This window comes from Physeter macrocephalus, chromosome 4, assembly GCF_002837175.3.
Source record: "Physeter macrocephalus isolate SW-GA chromosome 4, ASM283717v5, whole genome shotgun sequence".
NCBI lineage: Eukaryota > Metazoa > Chordata > Mammalia > Artiodactyla > Physeteridae > Physeter > Physeter macrocephalus.
In genome coordinates, this window is record NC_041217.1 from 144,159,543 (window position 1) to 144,177,717 (window position 18,175).

The 18,175-nt window shown below is 47.7% G+C and overlaps 1 protein-coding gene across 1 annotated transcript in view; it reads left to right on the forward strand.

Annotated features, from left to right (window-relative positions):
* AGBL4 (AGBL carboxypeptidase 4) overlaps window positions 1-18,175 on the forward strand; it is an 807,237-nt gene that overhangs the window by 665,484 nt on the left and 123,578 nt on the right. The window contains exons 6-7 of the mRNA XM_028488196.1: window positions 653-742; window positions 12,078-12,192. Of these exons, the coding sequence (XP_028343997.1) occupies window positions 653-742; window positions 12,078-12,192 (205 nt within the window). The remainder of the gene's footprint in view (window positions 1-652; window positions 743-12,077; window positions 12,193-18,175) is intronic.

Here is an 18,175-nt window from a genome sequence, read left to right on the forward strand (position 1 = left end):
TCCCTCTTACTTCATCAAGGCCAAACAGGGCTTGGATTCTAATCTCAGCTCTACCCTATGTAGCTGTGTAGGTAGAACCTGAACAAGTTATATAACCTCTCTGAGCCCCAGTTTCTGCCTCAGTAAAAGAAGTATTAACTGTCAATTTCTGTAAGGATTATAAATAATGTGTATAATGTGCCCGGCACAAAAGGTGCTATTTAAATGGCAGCTGCTACTATTACTAATATAAATAGCTACCTTTTTTACTCCATCATTTACTAAATTTTTACTGTGTACTAGGCAATATGTAAGCTTGTCAAATTATGACAGCAACCCTATGAAGAAACTATCCACATTTATAGATCAACACATTGAAACTCAGAAAGGACACATAACTTGCCTAGTTTCATGGTCAGTGGATCTGGGATTTGACGTTGCTCTTATGACTTCTTCAGATGATTGTAGTATTAATATGATCAATTGGACAGAAGAACAGAAATGTAGTTATTTAATATTGGGTGACCAGGGACATAATACAATTAGTGGTTTTAACCCAATGATTTAAGAGATAAATGTAAAGCACCCTTTCCCTGCCCCTCCCACACACATACATAACAACTCCCCATCTCAGCTGACCTCCTTAGTAACCTACTTCCCTTTTATCTTACAGACAACCTTCGGGAGGGGGCAGAGCAAAAGGTGGTATTCATCACAGGACGAGTCCACCCAGGGGAAACACCCTCTTCATTTGTGTGTCAAGGTGAGTTGCAAGATCTCATGGGCATCCCGTGTCTCCCCCGCACATCCATCTGGGGCACTGTGATGGCCTCTGGGACAGTATGGTCACATGCAGAGTCCTTATCTTGGATGAGAATTTACTTCACTTCTCAAGAGGCTACACCTGATCTCCATTAGTATTTGTTTCACTAAATGTTCATCGACTACACGTATGCCTGGAAGAATGGATGAATGAATGGATGGATGGGTGGATAGATAGATGAATAGGTAGAGTTCTCCTGTATGTGCTAGACTGAGGATGAGAGTCATAGAGTCGTCTACACTTCCTAGCTTTGTTTTACATGTCTCCAGTGGTTTACAAACAAATAAATCTGGGCCCTCCCACCCACCATCCCCAACAACAGCAATAACAAATTCTGGCCCCAGGTCAATTCATATATTGGCAGAAGTGTGGTGGACTGGGGAAGTAAGAATTGAAAATTATCTATTCGTTCAGTCAATAATTCACTTAACAAACAGCTTTTGAAATACTGTACCAACCATGAGAAGGAATGCATGCTTCATATCAGACAACCAAAGGTAAATAAGAGGTAATTTCTCTTCTCAAATGTATCTGTTTGTAATTGAATTTTTATTTATTATTAATTTTTAATAATTATTAATATTTAATAATTATTGATTTTTATTTATTATTAATCCATATAAAATATATATTTAGTCAGCAGTATATATACATACATGTATATATATATACACATATATGTATATATGTATATATATACACATATATATTCAATTAGTCAGCAATATAAATATAAATATATTCAATAAATAGTGTATAAATAATAATTTAATGAATGCCCAAGTTCCCACCAGCTTAAGAAGCTGAATATTATCTATATTATCTATTATCTATCTATCTATATCTATTATCTATTCCTTTTAAATCCTCTGTCTATCCTTCCCCCTCATACAAATAACCATCAGCTTGAATTTTGTATTTGTCCTTCTTAATAGTTTTACTACACATGTAAGCATTCCTGAACAATGTATTTTTTAGTTTTGCATGTTTTTGAACTTTATAAAAATGGTATCATTCTATATGCGTTGGAACTTGTATAGCTATCATTCACTTGTTTTCATCATGTATTCTATTCCATGTCTGTCTATACCTCAACTTACCTATCCATTCTCCTGAAGATGGACCATTAGGCTATTTACAGTGTTTTTTCTTACAGACAGTGCTGATACAAATGTGTCATATTTGTCTCACACAAATGTGATACATAGGTTTCGCCTTGTGGGCCTTGTGCACGTGTGCAGATACTTTTCTAGGGTGTATAACTGTGGAATGCAATTGCTCTGCAAGTGGCTCTGCCACTTCCTAGCAGTTTGGTTTCCTCAAAGGTAAAATAAATTATTATATCAATATGTATCTGTGAAGGTTGTTATGAAACTGGCATGAGATAAATGGAAACAAACACCCAGTCCTGTGCCTGGCATACAGCAGGCCCTCAATAGATGTCACCCCCTTCCCCATGGGATCTGAGAAGATGAAGCAGGTAATCTGCTTTGTAAACTATAAGGCACTCTGCAAACACATATGGGTCTTATTTTCCCCGCTCATATTCTTACAAGGCTGTGGGTAGGCACCACTTCCTCCCTCTTGGTTTCAGACAAGGAGCCTGAGCTTCAGGGAGAGGAAGTGATTGCCCAAAGACAAGCAGCTCATCAGAGGCATGGCTGGGGGGGTCTCAACTCCCCGCTTCAGCCACCTTAGCTGCCTCTTTGGCATTCTCACTTCCAGCCTCCTTCTCCCCCGCACTGTCCTTGCAATAACCTTTCGCAGGGCCCTCCTGCTTGTACCAACTTCTTTACTGGCAGCCATCTGTCAGTTACTAAACTTGGCAGCAGCCTGTTCCCCAGCTGATCAGATGCAACTCTTTTGTCCTTATTTGTGAAAAGACAGTAGCCTTACCATCAATACTTCATCCCTGGGAGCCCAAACTCCCGTGCCCACCCCATCTGTGGGCAGCAGACAGAGGGCAGGGTCACTATCCCATTTTACAGAGGAGGCCTGAGGCACAGAGAAGTCGAGAAGCTCTCAGGTGCTCTCTCTGTTGACCCTGCTTTCCCCAAAAATGAGTCTGGATGGTGCTGAGTTTATCGATAGACTCAGTGCTGTCTATCACTGAGGCTTTCAGTCACTGTTCACTCCTTGACAGAGGCTTTAATGCCTTCCCACTACCTTCTCAGGATCAACTCCAAACTCCTTGTCATGACACTCACAATTCTCCACGATGTGGCTCTTGCCAGGGGGCCTTGGCCTCATTATGTCCCAGCTCCGCACAACTTAATCCCTGGACACTCTTCTGCCCACCACTGGGCCTTTGCATCTGCTGCCCCTCTGCCTAGGAGGTCTTGTGCCTACTCCTTGCCACCTGGCATATACCCTTCATCTCCCAAGGTTCATTTCAAGTACCTGCTGTGGGCCCCCTGGCCCACTCCCTTCAGCCCCCTGCTTGGTGCCTGCATTGTGGGTTACCCAATGATCATCTTTTTTGCCCTGATTTGTTATGCATTTGATTTATATTTGTTGCTCTCCCTTTAAACCTAGCTGTTTGAGACCCAGGGCTGGATCTTAGAGTGTCATTTTCCACATCTGTAAAATGGGCATTGTCTTATTCATTTCATGGGGCTGTTGTGAGGAACAAACGCTGTCTTGGCTCTCGGATGCTAAATCTGAGTTCAGAAAGGGGAGCCTCCAGTTCACATAACCCGTAAAGAGCAGGAGGGGGCTTTGAAGCTGGGTCTCCCAAGCCTGTGCATGCTCTTTTGCGCCCTGGGGGACAGGAAGCACTAGAGGGCCACGCTTCCTGCCTGGAAGAACACAGTGTTCTGGCCACCCCACAACAACCAGTACATTTGACACGTGAGACTGGGAGGCTCAGGGGAGAGAGGTGGCTGACCCAGGATCACACAGCTAATTCATGGCGGATGTGACGCCGGGACCCATCTCCCCGGTCCTGGTCTTCCTCCGTCCCTATCTCTGTAACTGCCACTTAAGACACACAATTCACCCTTCCTGAGGCAGCTCAAGACAGGCAGGATTCCCCCACTTTGCCAATGAGGAACTGAGGCATGGTCTTCCCCAAGGGCCTCCCAGCCCCCTGCGGACAGCCCAGACCACAGCCCCATGGGGCTCAGCTGGGGCTTTCTTCCCCAGACCCAGCCCTCAACTGCATTCCCCTCCCCAGCCCACCTCGTTCTGGGGAGGGCAGGACGGTGGGTCTAAGGCCTGAAAGGTTGATTGCTGAGGTACCTTTGGTTCTGTTAACTCTTTTTCCCCATTAACTGGCTCAGTGACCTTGAGTGGAGGACAAACATTTGGGGCCTGGTCAGCCCCATCTGGCTGGGACCTCGGTTCTCATGGCCGAGCTGCTGATGCATCTGCTGCAGGGAGTAGAGTGAAGTCCTGTCGTGGCAGAGCTCTGGCGGGGGTGGCATTCGGGGGGGCCGGGCAGTGACTTCCTCAAGGCTCTGCACGTTGGGGAGACGGCTGCTTGTCAGTCACCCTCTACTGCCCCCAACCCCGCTCCTGGCCTCTGTGAGGCCAAACTGTCCTTGTTCTCCAACTACGGCGTGGGAGGTCAAGGTCACTCCCACGTGGCTCTGTAGCAGAGTGTGTGTGAGCTGTGTCTCTGGAGCTACACCACCTGGATTTGAAGCCCAGCTCCCCCACTTAGTACAGGATGACCTTGGGGATGTCCTATAACCTCTCCTTGCCTCATAGGGTCGTTGTGGAGATTAAATGAGTTAATAACCATAAAATATTTAAGATGGCACTTGGAATGCAGTAAGCACTGAAGAAGTGTTATTCGTAGGGGAGGAAGTAGCATTAATGGAGCATCTTGCAGTTGCCCAGGATGGTTCCTCTTATCCTTACTGGGAACCCAAACCCAGGCGTGTGACTCCTGTACCACGTGCCCTGCCTTCCTCGCCTCCTTCCCAAAAGAGCCGTTAGCTGAACCCTCCTCGTTTACCCACGTGGGAGACCACGGAGCACGTCAGAAGTTTGGCCGGGACTGCACGTCAGATCTCCGACCTCCGGTCGAGTGAATGTTCTTGCGCTGAAGCTTCCTGGAGTTGTTGGGACGTGGCTCACTGAAAATTCCCACCTGCAGAGCGCTTGCCCCCTTCAGACCGTTCATAAATGAATCGGTTAAGCCCACGCGTATGCAACACGGCCGTGGAAGGTGTGCCACCCGCAGGAGACAGCAGGGCCGTGTGCATCGCTGAGGCTTTAGACTTGAGCAGCCCTGAGTCAGAATCCTACCACGTCACCTCCGCCCTGGGGACCCTCGCTCGGCGAGTCCTCAACTCTCGCAGCCTGTTTCTCTGCCTATAAAATGCGTCAGCAATGTGGTCCTCCAGGAGCTGCTGTGAGGATTCAGGGAGCCCTGCTCAACGTGCTAAGGGGCCCACCAGGCCCTCCCTCTGGGAGCTCACTCTTCAGGGGTGTCCTGTGCAGGCACGGAGAGGAGGCGGGGGGGGGATACACACACACACACACACACACACACACTCACAACCACCGGGACACCAGGACCCAGCACAACCTAGCATTTCCCACAGTGAGGTGGTGACCTATGCCCCTTCCACCCTCCCCTCCCCAACTCTGTTTTCCTCTATCCCTCACCTGTTCTCCATCTTCCCCTTCCCCCTCTCTCCCATACAGCCTCCCAGATGCCTGAAACTAGATCCCTAAGGGGTTTTCACGGGGCCTTTTGCCTCCCCAAACTTGTCCTTTCATTTGTGAAATGGGTAGAGTTGGGGATAAGAGGGTAAGAACTTAGACTCTGTGAACTTCAGGCTCTTCAGGGCCAGACTGCCTGTGATTCCATAATTTGGGGCCCTTGGGCTCAGCAGAGGGCAGACAGGGGCCTGGTACACGGTCAGGGTGGGGTCTAGAGTGGTTCCTGCCACGTGACCCACATTCTGAGCGCAGCAGAGACCCCAGCCGACTGTCTTGCTTCAAGCCTGGGCTCTTCCCATTGCAGTATTCTGCCTATTAGCCGGAAACAGCAACAGTAAACCTTATACAGAACTCTCTAGAGAAAAATCATGTAAGCATCTATGCAAATCATCCTGCAAATCACATGCAAATCGACTCCTGGCTCTTTCCGTCTTGGCTTTGTGGAAAGGGCACCACACTGAAGCCAGTAGAACTGGACCTGAATCCCAGCCAGGCCCCTGTGAGACACTCAGCAAATGATGTCACCACCCTGACTTTGTTTCCCTGTCTGCAAAACAGAGCCAGTGTAATTACAGGTCAACCCAGCTACTGAACATACAGTGCCCATCACTGGTCCATATTTTATTCATTCCTTTCTCATGTATCTATTGAGGACTTTCCAGGCCCCAGTGCTGAGCTGGGCACTGACAAAATCATCATAAAGATGTAGAGCTGTCCTTGCCCTCCTGGAGCTCACAGCCTGGAGAGAAAACAGATTTGCACAGCAGATGCAAGCCTCAATCCCCTGAACTCAGGGGTACTGGAAATATAACTTTCCTTACTTTTCTAAAACTGAACTCAGTTTCCATTTTGAGGCCCCATTCTGCCAGGGGCCAGAAACTTAATCTCAGTCATTTTGGTGTCACCTTTCCCCAAGATTGTGTGATTTAAGCCAAGACTCTTGATGCTCCTGGGGGTAGTAGACAAATAGTCTTGTCATCAGTGTCATTATCTATCCACACGGCTTCCCCTCCATCAGCGGCTTTCCCGTGACTCTCTCGGCTTTGGTCACTGCAGAGCCCCTGCAGGTCACCACCATGTCAGACCCTGGCTCCTGACTGCAAGCCTCTTCATGTTTGCTGGCACTCTGCTAGGTCTGTCCCCCTATTGCCACCTTGTCATCCTTCAGGACATTTGTCCATTATTATAACTTCCCTCCAAACCACATTCCATGCTGCAGCCAGGGGAAACTCTCCAAAGCCCAGATCTGACCCTAACCTTGCAATGGCTCTCCTGTGCCCTTTATATTCTTCAGCAGGACTAGCAAGTCCCCAGTTACCTCTCCCGCTTCTCTCTCAACATCCTCCCACCCTCACACCTTCAACCAAACTAAATAAGAGCAATGAGTAAACAACACTCTTCCTGTGTGCCAGACACTTTGCTTACATTAACTCACTGAGATCCTCACAATAACTCACATGGTAGTTATTATTATTATTTTCTTTGTAACTGATGAGGAAACTGAGGAACCAAGAGCTGAAGACCACACAGCTAGTCCAGTTTCAGAGTCTGTGCCTTTTTCTTTCTTTCTTTCTTTCTTTCTTTCTTTCTTTCTTTCTTTCTTTCTTTCTTTCTTTCTTTCTTCCTTCCTTCCTTCCTTCCTTCCTTTCTTTCTTTCTTTTTTCTTTCTTTCTCTCTCTCTCTCTTTCTTTCCCTTCCTTCCTTTCTTTTTGGTTGCGTTGGGTCTTCATTGCTGCACACAGGTTTTCTCTAGCTGCGGCAAGCAGAGGCTACTCTTTGTTGCGGTACGCGGGCTTTTCGTTGCAGTGTGCGGTCTTCTCATTGCGGTGGCTTCTCTTGTTGCAGAGCACGGGCTCTAGGCATGTGGGCTCAGTAGTTGTGGCACACGGGCTTAGTTGCTCCGTGTCATGTGGGATCTTCCCGGACCAGGGACGGAACCCGTGTCCCCTGCATCGGCAGGCAGATTCTTAACTATTGCGCCACCAGGAAAGTCCCTCAGAGTCTGTGCCTTTAATTACGAAGCTATGCCCCCTGGAATTGAAGAGCTCTAGCAAACAGGCTGTCTTCTTTCTCACCTCCCGGCCTTTGTGTAAGACCCTCCCTGCCTGGGACACCGTCCCCTGGCACCCCTTTCATCTGCTCACTGTACTCATCCTTTAAGTTGCCATGGCCTCTTCCTGACCCCCAGGCTGGGTCAGGAGCCCCCTGGTTTCCCAGAGCTCCCTGTGCTCTTCCCTCCAGAGCCTTTGCCAGTGGGTACAGTGGGGGATGCTTTCTCTCCATGAACCCTCTGAGCAGGAGCCTCTCATTCATCTTGGAATGCCAAGCTCATGGCAGGGACCTGGCCCTGTGAATGTTTGTGCAATGAGTGATTACCAGCACAACTATCCCTCTACAGTAAGTCCCCTACATATGAATGAGTTCCGTTCCGAGAGCACATTCGTAAGTCCAATTTGTTCATAAGTCCAACAAAATTAGCCTAGGTACCCAACTGGCACAATTGGGTACAATTGGCCATATAGTACTGTACTATAATAGGTTTATAATACTTTTCACATGAATAATACATAAAAAATAAAGAAAACATTTTTAATCTTACAGTACAGTACCTTGAAAAGTACAGTAGTACAGTATAACAGCCGGCATCCAGGGGCTGGCATTGAGGGAACAGGCAAGAAGAGTTACTGACTGGAGGAGGGTGAGGAGCTGGGAGATGGTAGAGCTGAAGGATCGTCAGCGATAGGAGACGGAGGGCAAGATGCAATGTCACTCACGCCTGACCTGGATGGCACAGGTTCTGGTTCCTTGCTGGATTCAATTCTATCTACCCTCTTGAAAAAATGATCCAGTGATGTCTGGGTAGTATCTCTTTTTGTTCTCATCATAGATGACATGGTGGCACTGGATTGCATTCTGAACTGTTGCTGCAACCTTCGTGTACCATTCTACATTCGGGTCCTGTGCCTCAAAAACTAACAGTGCCTCCTCAAATAAAGAAAATCCCCTTGCCATTTCCTGTGTCGTGCATATCTTCAGTTCTTCAGTTACTTCTTCTTCCTCTTGTCTCTCTTTGTCCTTTCTTTGGGCCTCCAGTTCCGTCAGGTCTTCATTAGTAAGCTCCTCGTGTTACACAGCAAGGAGTTCAATGAAGTCATCCTCTTGCAAATCTAGCTTGAAATAAAGATAGTGTACTACCGTACTCTATACAGTACTGTACAGTAGAGTATACAAAAACACAACTACTTGTAGAGGATGCACGCACATGACAGCATACATGTGAACTAACTTATGTGATTGGACATTCGAACGCACATTCGCATCTTTGAAAGTTCGCAACTTGAAGGTTCGAATGTAGGGGACTTACTGTACTTTGTTAAGGTTGAATGAATGCCTGGGACCAATCTACCAATAGGCATTTATTAGGCACCAGCTGTGTGCCTTGCGCTGAACCAAGTATACTGGGAGAAATAACAGTAACGAATGTTTAGTTGTGGTTTGCCTGGCGAGGGTCATCGTGGCCAGGCGAAGTCGGCAGGGCAGTGAGGTCTGCCGCCCAGCTTTCATTTCAGATCAAATAAAGATAGTGTACTACCGTACTCTATACAGTACTGTACAGTAGAGTATACAAAAACACAACTACTTGTAGAGGATGCACGCACATGACAGCATACATGTGAACTAACTTATGTGATTGGACATTCGAACGCACATTCGCATCTTTGAAAGTTCGCAACTTGAAGGTTCGAATGTAGGGGACTTACTGTACTTTGTTAAGGTTGAATGAATGCCTGGGACCAATCTACCAATAGGCATTTATTAGGCACCAGCTGTGTGCCTTGCGCTGAACCAAGTATACTGGGAGAAATAACAGTAACGAATGTTTAGTTGTGGTTTGCCTGGCGAGGGTCATCGTGGCCAGGCGAGGTCGGCAGGGCAGTGAGGTCTGCCGCCCAGCTTTCATTTCAGATCCTCTGCCACTTTTCCTTCTTCTCCTCCAGCCTCTCTAGCCTCCAGCCCTGCTTTCTTCCACCTTCCTGATTACATCAGCTCAAAGGAAAGGACCTGCAAGCTTGTTTACTGAAGGGGCAGAGACTGATTTTAAGGGGGTGGATTATGTCTCCCAGCAGGAGAGAGATTATTCTCCTCACTTAACAGTGAGGATTCTGCTACTTTGGGGGAGAGGAATGAAGTAGATGGAATCATAGGCTGTTGGTGTGGGTTGCATCCTTGGGAATCCCTGGATTCTTTCTTCTAAATTTATCAATGAACCAAAACTAGAACCCCGGTTCTCTAACTGCTGGTTTGTTGGCTTCTCCAATTGAGTATCCTTGTCCCCAAATCCCATAGTCAGTCAACTTCACAGACAAGGACTCCTGGTTCTAAACTGCATTCTATTTTTTTACTGCTCCACTGCCTTTCAACCTTTGATCTGAGTGAGTTTATGAGAGCACATCACAGTGTTCAGGTGCTGTGTCAGGCAGTCAAAATGCAGGGGTTCTAACCCTGTCCCACATCAGTCTTCCAGATTAGGTGTTGTTACCTCTATATCAAGATGAGGAAACTGGTCAGGGAAAGCTAACAACCAGTGAAGAGTCACAGGCAGGTCCCCAAGTCCACACGCTCTCTGCTTCCTCAGTCCATGCCGTGCTTGGCCCATAGTGGAGGACGGCATTTCCTCTCCACTCTGACTTTCTCCGACATTTCTCCTCATATTCCTCTTCACTTACCACCCCCTCCCACACCAAATACGAGTGGAAGATCTCCTCCCAGTTTCCTGATCAATAGGAAAGATTCCTCTTGAACAGTATCTGACCTCAAGCCAAGAAATGAGTCTAAAACCTCTGCTTTCATGGCCCCATACTCACTCTGGGTGGCTGCAGCCTCTGGTCTGGCTTTGTTTCCTCTCATCCTTTTATTAGCTGCCTAATCGGCAGCCCAGTTAATCTGCTCATCTGTGAAGGAGGACGGCTCACAATGAGCTCCTCCATTTCCAGAAGCCATCCTCTGAGGCAGCACGGCCAGGCCCTGAGCACAGGCTGGCTCCTTGATGGAGGGCTGCCCCAGGAGCCAGGGTCAATTAGTGGACAGATTAAGCAATTACTAGCCCCTAACAAGGGTGCCTGGCATCATTACCCTGCCTGTTTACTGGCAAACTACAGCTTTCATATGAAGACCAACAAATAAATTAGGGCATCTGGTCGACTGCCGCTTCGGCGGCGAAGTAAATGCTGTCCAACTGGCTCTCGGCTGCCGATGGATTCTCAGCCCCGGCCTAATGAAAAGCCCAAGATGTCCCTCACTGGTCATGGCAGCTCTGGAATGTGCCTCTGAGCGACTTATCATTCCAAGGGCTAAGTGCCTGCCACTGGGCATGTGGATTGTTCTTAGTTACCCCGCTGCTTCCTCCTGTCTGGCTGTCAAAACCTACTTATCTTTCAGGGCCCAGCTCAAAAGCTTCTTTCTCCTTGATGCCTTTCCTGCTCTCTCCAGCAGGAGAGGAGTTCTCCTTCTGTAGTTTTGGGAGGGTTTTGTACTCTCCTATCACTTTCCAGCGTTACAGGAATTTCATGGAATGCCAGAGCTCCATTTTGCCTATTTTTCTCGGGTCTCTGATGAATAAGTAGAAACGTGGAGCAAAGGAGGGACAAGGCAAGGACTCAGTTCTTGTTTTCTCACCCCCTCTCCTGTAGATATATGCAGGCCATTGCCAGGATATCAACGACAGCAGTGACAGAGTCAGGTGTGCCCTTCAGGACAATCCCTCTGGCTATAGTGATGAGGGCACATTCTAGAGGTGGTTGCTGTCACCTAAGCCAGACGTGGTTGCTCTCACCCAGGCCAAGTATGATGGTGGCTTAGAAGAGAAGAGAGGCTGGGGGATGGAGATGAGGGGCAGATTTGCTAGCTTCCAGGAAGAGACTTGGAGACCACCTGAATGTGGGTGGACAGTCACGGAGAATTCAGCTCTTCTAAATCTGGTGACCTGAAGGCGAGGTAGTTGTTGGTGCCAGTGAGAAGCAGAGAGGGCAGCCAGCCCCAGAGTCTGGGAACAGAGGACCCTCAAAGTGCGGAAAGGAGCAGGCTGGGGGCATTGAAGAAACCTCCCTGTCCTCTTGTGACTTCTCCTTTGCGTTCCCTGGTGCACCCATCAGCCACTTGAGAACTGAGACCCCTAATGTCCCTGACTCCATCGTTATCCAAGTTGATGTCAGCCTTTAGCTAACAGCATGCCCATTAGGGAGCAACTCTAAATTTATTGTTTAGAGTTATCCTGCCTCTCCCCCATCACTGTCTGTCAAGACCCAGGGGCCCCTCCTAGGCACAGCTCATACGCTGTCTTTTCCTGGAGGCCCACCCTGTGCTCTTCAGCAGGACATGCTCTCCCCCAGCCCATGAGCTTCAATATTACATCTTGAACTGTCTCTTGGAAACAGATATTATTTGTAAAATTCACTGGGCAACACCTAATCCATAGCCGTACATTCACAGTGGTTAACAACATAGGCCAATATCACCTGTTGAGCTGTGTTTTCCCAGCTGAGGGAAATGTGCTCCTCCTTGAAACACTTTGAGGTTCACCCAGGTGCTTCTCTTTCTCCAGGGATCATTGACTTCCTCCTCAGCCAGCACCCTATTGCTTGTGCCCTACGGGAACACCTGGTCTTCAAGATTGCACCCATGCTCAACCCTGATGGCGTCTACCTGGGCAATTACAGGTGAGGGATGGGAGAGAATGCTTGGATGGTGGTGTGGAAGCAGGAAGAAAAAGGGGATAGGTTTTTGAGGAAGAATTTTCAGACTACCCATTAGTTCATTAGAGGAAGTTTCACCCTGGCTCTTGAGAATGTGACTAATGGGCCTTGGCTGTTTCATTCACAGTCACCTGAGGTCACTTGCCGGAGTTTTCTGGGCAGCTTGCTAGACCAGGAATCAGGAGACTTAATATCAGTTTTGGCACCTACTTCCTGTGTAACCTTGGGGACTTCACTTTCCCTCTCGGATGCATTGCAGTTTCTCTTGCATAATTAAGACAATAATTACTTACCTGGCAGGGCACTTGTGAGCATCAAAAGAAATGGTGGCAATGAACGTGCTTTGCAGAATATCATATGCTGGTGATAAAGGTTACTGTTTTGTTTCCGGGTTTCTTCTTGGAGATTATTAATGAAGGAGAGTAGCATCCCAGATCACGTAAACGGCATTTCAATTTGGTGTGGGCATACCGGCTAGCCCCACACTCAGGCACTCACATCTTGAACTCTTTCTCCTGGCTTAGCACCATAATTTACAGCCGAAAATTCCACTACCCGGGGAACCATCTGCTGAGAGAACATTGAATCCTCTGAGACTGTTATTACCCTTATTTCACGGTTGAGGCAACAGACTGGCCCAAAGTCATACAACCAGTAAATCATTGACTGTCTAACTTCACTGCCTAAATTATACAGCTTGAGAGCTGATTAGTCCCACAACTCTCAAGGTAACATTCAAACTCCCCAGCTTTGACGCAAAGCTCTGTGTGACCTGGTGTCTCACCTCAGACCCTCTGGTCCTAGAACTGTTGCTCTGGTCACTCTAAGGGAGGCCTGGTTCCTTACACAGGTCCTGTTGGTGCCTGATACCTTACCTTCATAAAGGCCCTCTGTCCAGAGCCTCCTGGTCCCTTCCTCATCTCACTAACCCTTCCTCACGACTCAGCTCATGCCTCTTCTTCTAGAAAACATTCTGCAAACCCCCAAACAGAATTGGTCATTCCCTTCTCTGAGCTCCCACAGGCCTGGCTACTGAACATGTCTTATCCTATTACATGGACCCCACTGGTCCGAAAGCCACCAGGGGGAAAGCACTGAGCCTTAATGCTCCTCGTGTCCCCAGTGCCTATCAGCAGGGATCAGCACATAGATGCTCAAAAAGAATGTGGTGGATATGAGAGACGGAAAGGGATGGCTTTACTGATGAAGGCGCTAAGGCTCAGGTATGAGACAGGACTTGCCCAAGTTCAGTGGCAGAGCTCAGATCAGAACCCACATTGTCTGACATCCCATCAGGTCCATTTTAAACAGAGCTGGTTTAATGCTTTCCCAGAATGTGACAGTTGGGTCCACAGGGGCTTCCTAGTACCCCTGGGTACGAGTTAGAGAGAACCCATGGGATGCATGTTGCCTTAATTAAAGACAGTTTCGCTTCCTCTCTTAACTGGCTCAAGCGATGGCTCATTAGCACTGGCAGGTTTTATGGCTGCTGCAGGCCTGGGAGCAGTGCCTTTCCACCTTCCCTGGACAGAATACACTGTTAGTGATAATGTTGGTGGAAGGACCATTTGATTGATGTTAACATTTCTATTTAATTACAAGAGCGGCCGTGGTCAGAGAGAGGTCAGTACTGTTCACTACACACGCTTATTTATGTCATCATCCGCTGTCCGGGGATGACCAGTTGGAAAGAGGTCTGTGACCTTGCCCAAAATGCCTCCTCTCTCTGGGCTTCAGATGGCCAGGGGGCTGGTGCTGGGGAGCTGGCTGCTTCCTACATGCCCTCAAGCTGTCCAAATTTTGTGATTTGGGGATTTCAGGATAAAAGAGCTCCACTCCTCAGAAACGGCTCTGTACCGAAGTTTAAAAGCCCCGCCTTCTCCTAGTGAGAATGTGTGATTCTCTTTATGAGAGTTGAAGAAAATCTCTAACCACAGGCATTAGTCCTGTTGCTAAAATAGCTGAGTAGCAACAAAGAGCCTATCATGAAAATTCACCATTCAAGATTGGGAGAATGTGAAAAATAGTAATCAAGACTCCAGATGGAGAACTTCAAGGTGCCTTAGAGGTCCTGTAGGCCAGCCCCGGCACAGTGTCCCGTGGTTTGACGGGACTTGTCCAAGCATTATGGGGGAAGAAAGATTTGGAGTTCAAGTGAATTTGGGAAACACAAAGTTAAGCAAAGTTAAACAAGTTCTTTCACAGTAAGACTTTTCAGTTTTGAATATGCTAATAAATGGGTATCCCAAGAGGGTAATACAGTGTCCAGTGTTCCCCAAAGGAACTCTTTTCCTAAAGAGCTCGCTCCCCATCCAGCCCGTCACCTGCTCTACCACTACCCCGTCCCCAGAGGCGGCAGGGTTTCTGAAACCCAATCTGGGAAAGGCCACTACGAGAATTCCGCTTGCCACCCAGCACCATGTGTCAGGCGTTCACACACTTATTTGATCCTCATAGCAACTCTGTGGAGAAGGGTCTCTGAAGCTTTCTCTGCTTGCAAATAAGAAAAACCTACTCCGATTAGCGTGAGTACAGGAGGAAAAGCAGGAGGGAGTCGGGGGGAGGAGCAAAGGACAGAAGGCGGCAGGTGGGAAGGAAGGATGCTTGTCAGAACCTCCGGGCAGCACACAGAGCCCCGCTCACAGAGCGCCTCGCAGCGCTGGGGTCAGCCCCACCTCCCTCACGTGCTCCCTGACCTTCACTCTCTACACCTCCCCTCGGGACGTGCAGTCCTCAAGCCTCAGTGACGTTGAATAACCTGCCTTAAGTCGTATGGCCTGTGAGGAGTGGGCAAGGGTGCAGGCGTGCCCCAGCCAAGCTGTGCTCCTGGGCTGTCCTATAGCCCCTTCCGGCAGCACACACGCCAGACCCAGTGAAGAGCGGCAGACAGGCCTGTCCTCCAGGCGCCTCTTCTCCCCCGACCCCGCTTCCTCTTCCTCCTCCTCCTTCCTCCACATCAAAGAACCATGTAATCTAGTCTAGGAAGGAGAATAAGACTTCCCAGGTTTGATCACGCAAAGCTTTTATTTAATAATACAAGTACCTATTCCATGGTATTTATAGTGGAATAGACAAGGTGCACTCTAGCATTTATGGCCGATGATGGCAGCTGTCCCATGAGAGAGAATGCGTTTTATGTAAGAGAGCAGCAGTGTTTACTTACTAGACTACTATATGTGCTCCCAGACTCTGGCTTATGGGAGGAGTAGAGAGGGCCAAAGTTACAGCAACCACAGTGCACTCTCCAGTGGCCCTCTAGGACAGTTAGATGGTGTAATGGTAGAAACAATGATACTACGGCATCTAATAAAAACACAGAACAACTATACCCTCTGTCTCACTTACTACACTCCAGCAACGCTGGCCATTTTTTTCAGTTCAGGTCTGAGGTTTAATGCCACTTCACAGAAAGGCCTGCCTAGATTCTCCAAAATAAGTTAGGTCTCCCATTACACTCTTTCAGAGCACTCTGTACTATCCTTTCAGAGCCCTGGCCCCAATTTGTAATCATGTGATTATCTATTCAATGACTGTCTCCACCTCTAGACTATAAACCCCGTGAAGTCAGGACTTCATCCCCAAAACCTGGCACGGTGCCCAGCATAGAGCTGGCCTTTGATATACATTATCTGAGTGAATACATACACACCGCAGCAGTGTTTCGCAACTGTGCCATGGCACGGAGCTGCAGTCCCCAGGCAAACTAGTCATCACCACATGCCGTCAGCTCCCAACACTTTACCTTCAGCAACACGGCCTCCTAACCCCAGTTGTTTTGATCTTACACTGTTGCGACATAAATACTATGATGAGCTGCTGTAGTGATTTAGTGAACTCTGGGCTCAGAGGCACACTTTGTTATTGTACATTACATCTAAAAACCACCTTTGATCATTACCGTGACTCTCTGAGAAAGGAAAGTCAGTTTTTATTATGCCCATTTGAGCAAAGGGGAAACCAAGTCTGCAGAGGTGAAGAGCCCATTCAAGGTCCTATGGTGTGTCCAGGACTCTCCACACTCCCAGACACTGCCTGTGCCTTACAAACTGGAGGTGGAAGCAGAGAACTAACAGTCTCACTTTCCCCACTCTCCTGAGCCTTCTAGTCTTGGACCAAGACACTTCTCTCCCCTGGCCTCAGTTTCCCCCTGCCCTCTTGGAAGAGGAAAATGAAGTGAAAGGCACTCTTCGTCATTTAGTAGAAGCACTAGGGAGAGGCTCTGTCAAGAATGGTGCAGCTAGAGCATGGATGAACCTTGGGGACATTATGCTAAGTGTAATAAGCCAGACACAAAAAGACAGATTTTTTTATGATTCCACTAATATGAAGTACTTAGAGTAGTCAAAATCATAGAGACAGAAAGTAGAATGGTGATTTCCAGGGGCTGGGGTGAGGAGTGGGGAAGAGAGTTATTGTTTAATGGGTATAGAGTTTCAGTTTGACGAGATGGAAAGAGTTTTGGAGATGGTTGCACAACATTGTGAATACTTAATACCACTGAATTGTACACTTACACATGATTAAAATGGTAAATTTTATGTTATGTGTATTTTGTCACAATACAAAAATAATGGTATGACTTATCAATGCAATTTGAGCATCTTTGGAGAGTTCTAGGGGGATCTCGGGCCTAGGAGGTTTGAGGGATGAACGCTGTAACTTCAGGTATCATAGAGCCAAGAGCTACAAGGCAGTGGTTGGAAGGCCTTTGGGGTCGGGGGTGATGGACTGCGTCAGTCTATGATGGTTGGCGATTCTCACTGTCCTGCAGTAGGTGTGGCTGTCCCACACAGTGTAACTCTTGCTCTCTCTCTCTGCCACGTCCTCCTCCCCATCACTTCCTTTACAGGGAAGACAACCTCCATCCCCACCTGTACCCCACTGAGCCTGTGTGATGTACAAGTTGCCTTGCATTTGAAAAACAGACTCTTCATCTCCATATGACAATATGAAACTCTGCATTGGGTTTGCATTTCTTAATTAGGTGCTTGTCATTGTGTATTGCATAGAGCCACGTATAAGTAAAGAGTCATAGACGTTTGAATACATTTATTGGTTTTATTTATGTTTCTGGGCATAAAAATCTATAATTACCAGGTACAGCCTCCATATAACCGGTATTTAATGACAATTAGTTTTTGTTACCATAGAAATGAGTCCAAAGTAGTTACCCATAATTTCTCATTTCCCAAACCTCACACATGCTGAATTGCAACATTACCATAGTAATTGCCTATCAGTCATCATAAAATACGCAGTTACCCAAGGGAGAGCAGGATGCTATGGAATTTCTCATTTGGGGGAAGCCTCAGTGCTTCTTGGGAGTGTGGAGGTGGGGGAGGGGAGCAGACCTCCATGGGTGGTGCAGAAATGATTCAGCTTTATCACATGACACTGAAGACCCTGTGGTGGAAACGGATGCTGCTACGACCTGCAGACACACCCTGGTGAGCCTCACATAGCAAAGAATGCTCCAGCGCAGTAAATCCAGTTTAACTAAGGTTTGTCAGGGGCCTGCTGAGTGTCGGTCCCTACGCTACACCTTAGGGAAGCAGATGGAAATCAGAGGCGGTCCTTGGCAATAAGAAGCCCAGTGTTTGTACTAGAGGCGTGAGTGTGACGCTGTGGAGGCCTAGACATGATCAGAGCTAATGTCTAAGTACCTACTAACCACACTTTATATATATCATCTCCTCTGACCCTCACAACAGCCCTGAGGTGGAGGTAGTATTATGGCCCCTTTTTAATTAGAAAAGCAAATTGAGGCCCAGAAACACCAAGGAACTTGCCCCAGGTCCCCCAGCAGGAAGGGTCAGATCAGGTTTACGAATCCAGGCAGGCCAACCCTGGCCTGCTACAGATTCATCCCCCTGCTACACTGTATCCTGAAAGCAGGGAGAGCTTCCTTCTGACTGAGGGAGGGTTTTTGAAGGGTGGATGGTATATA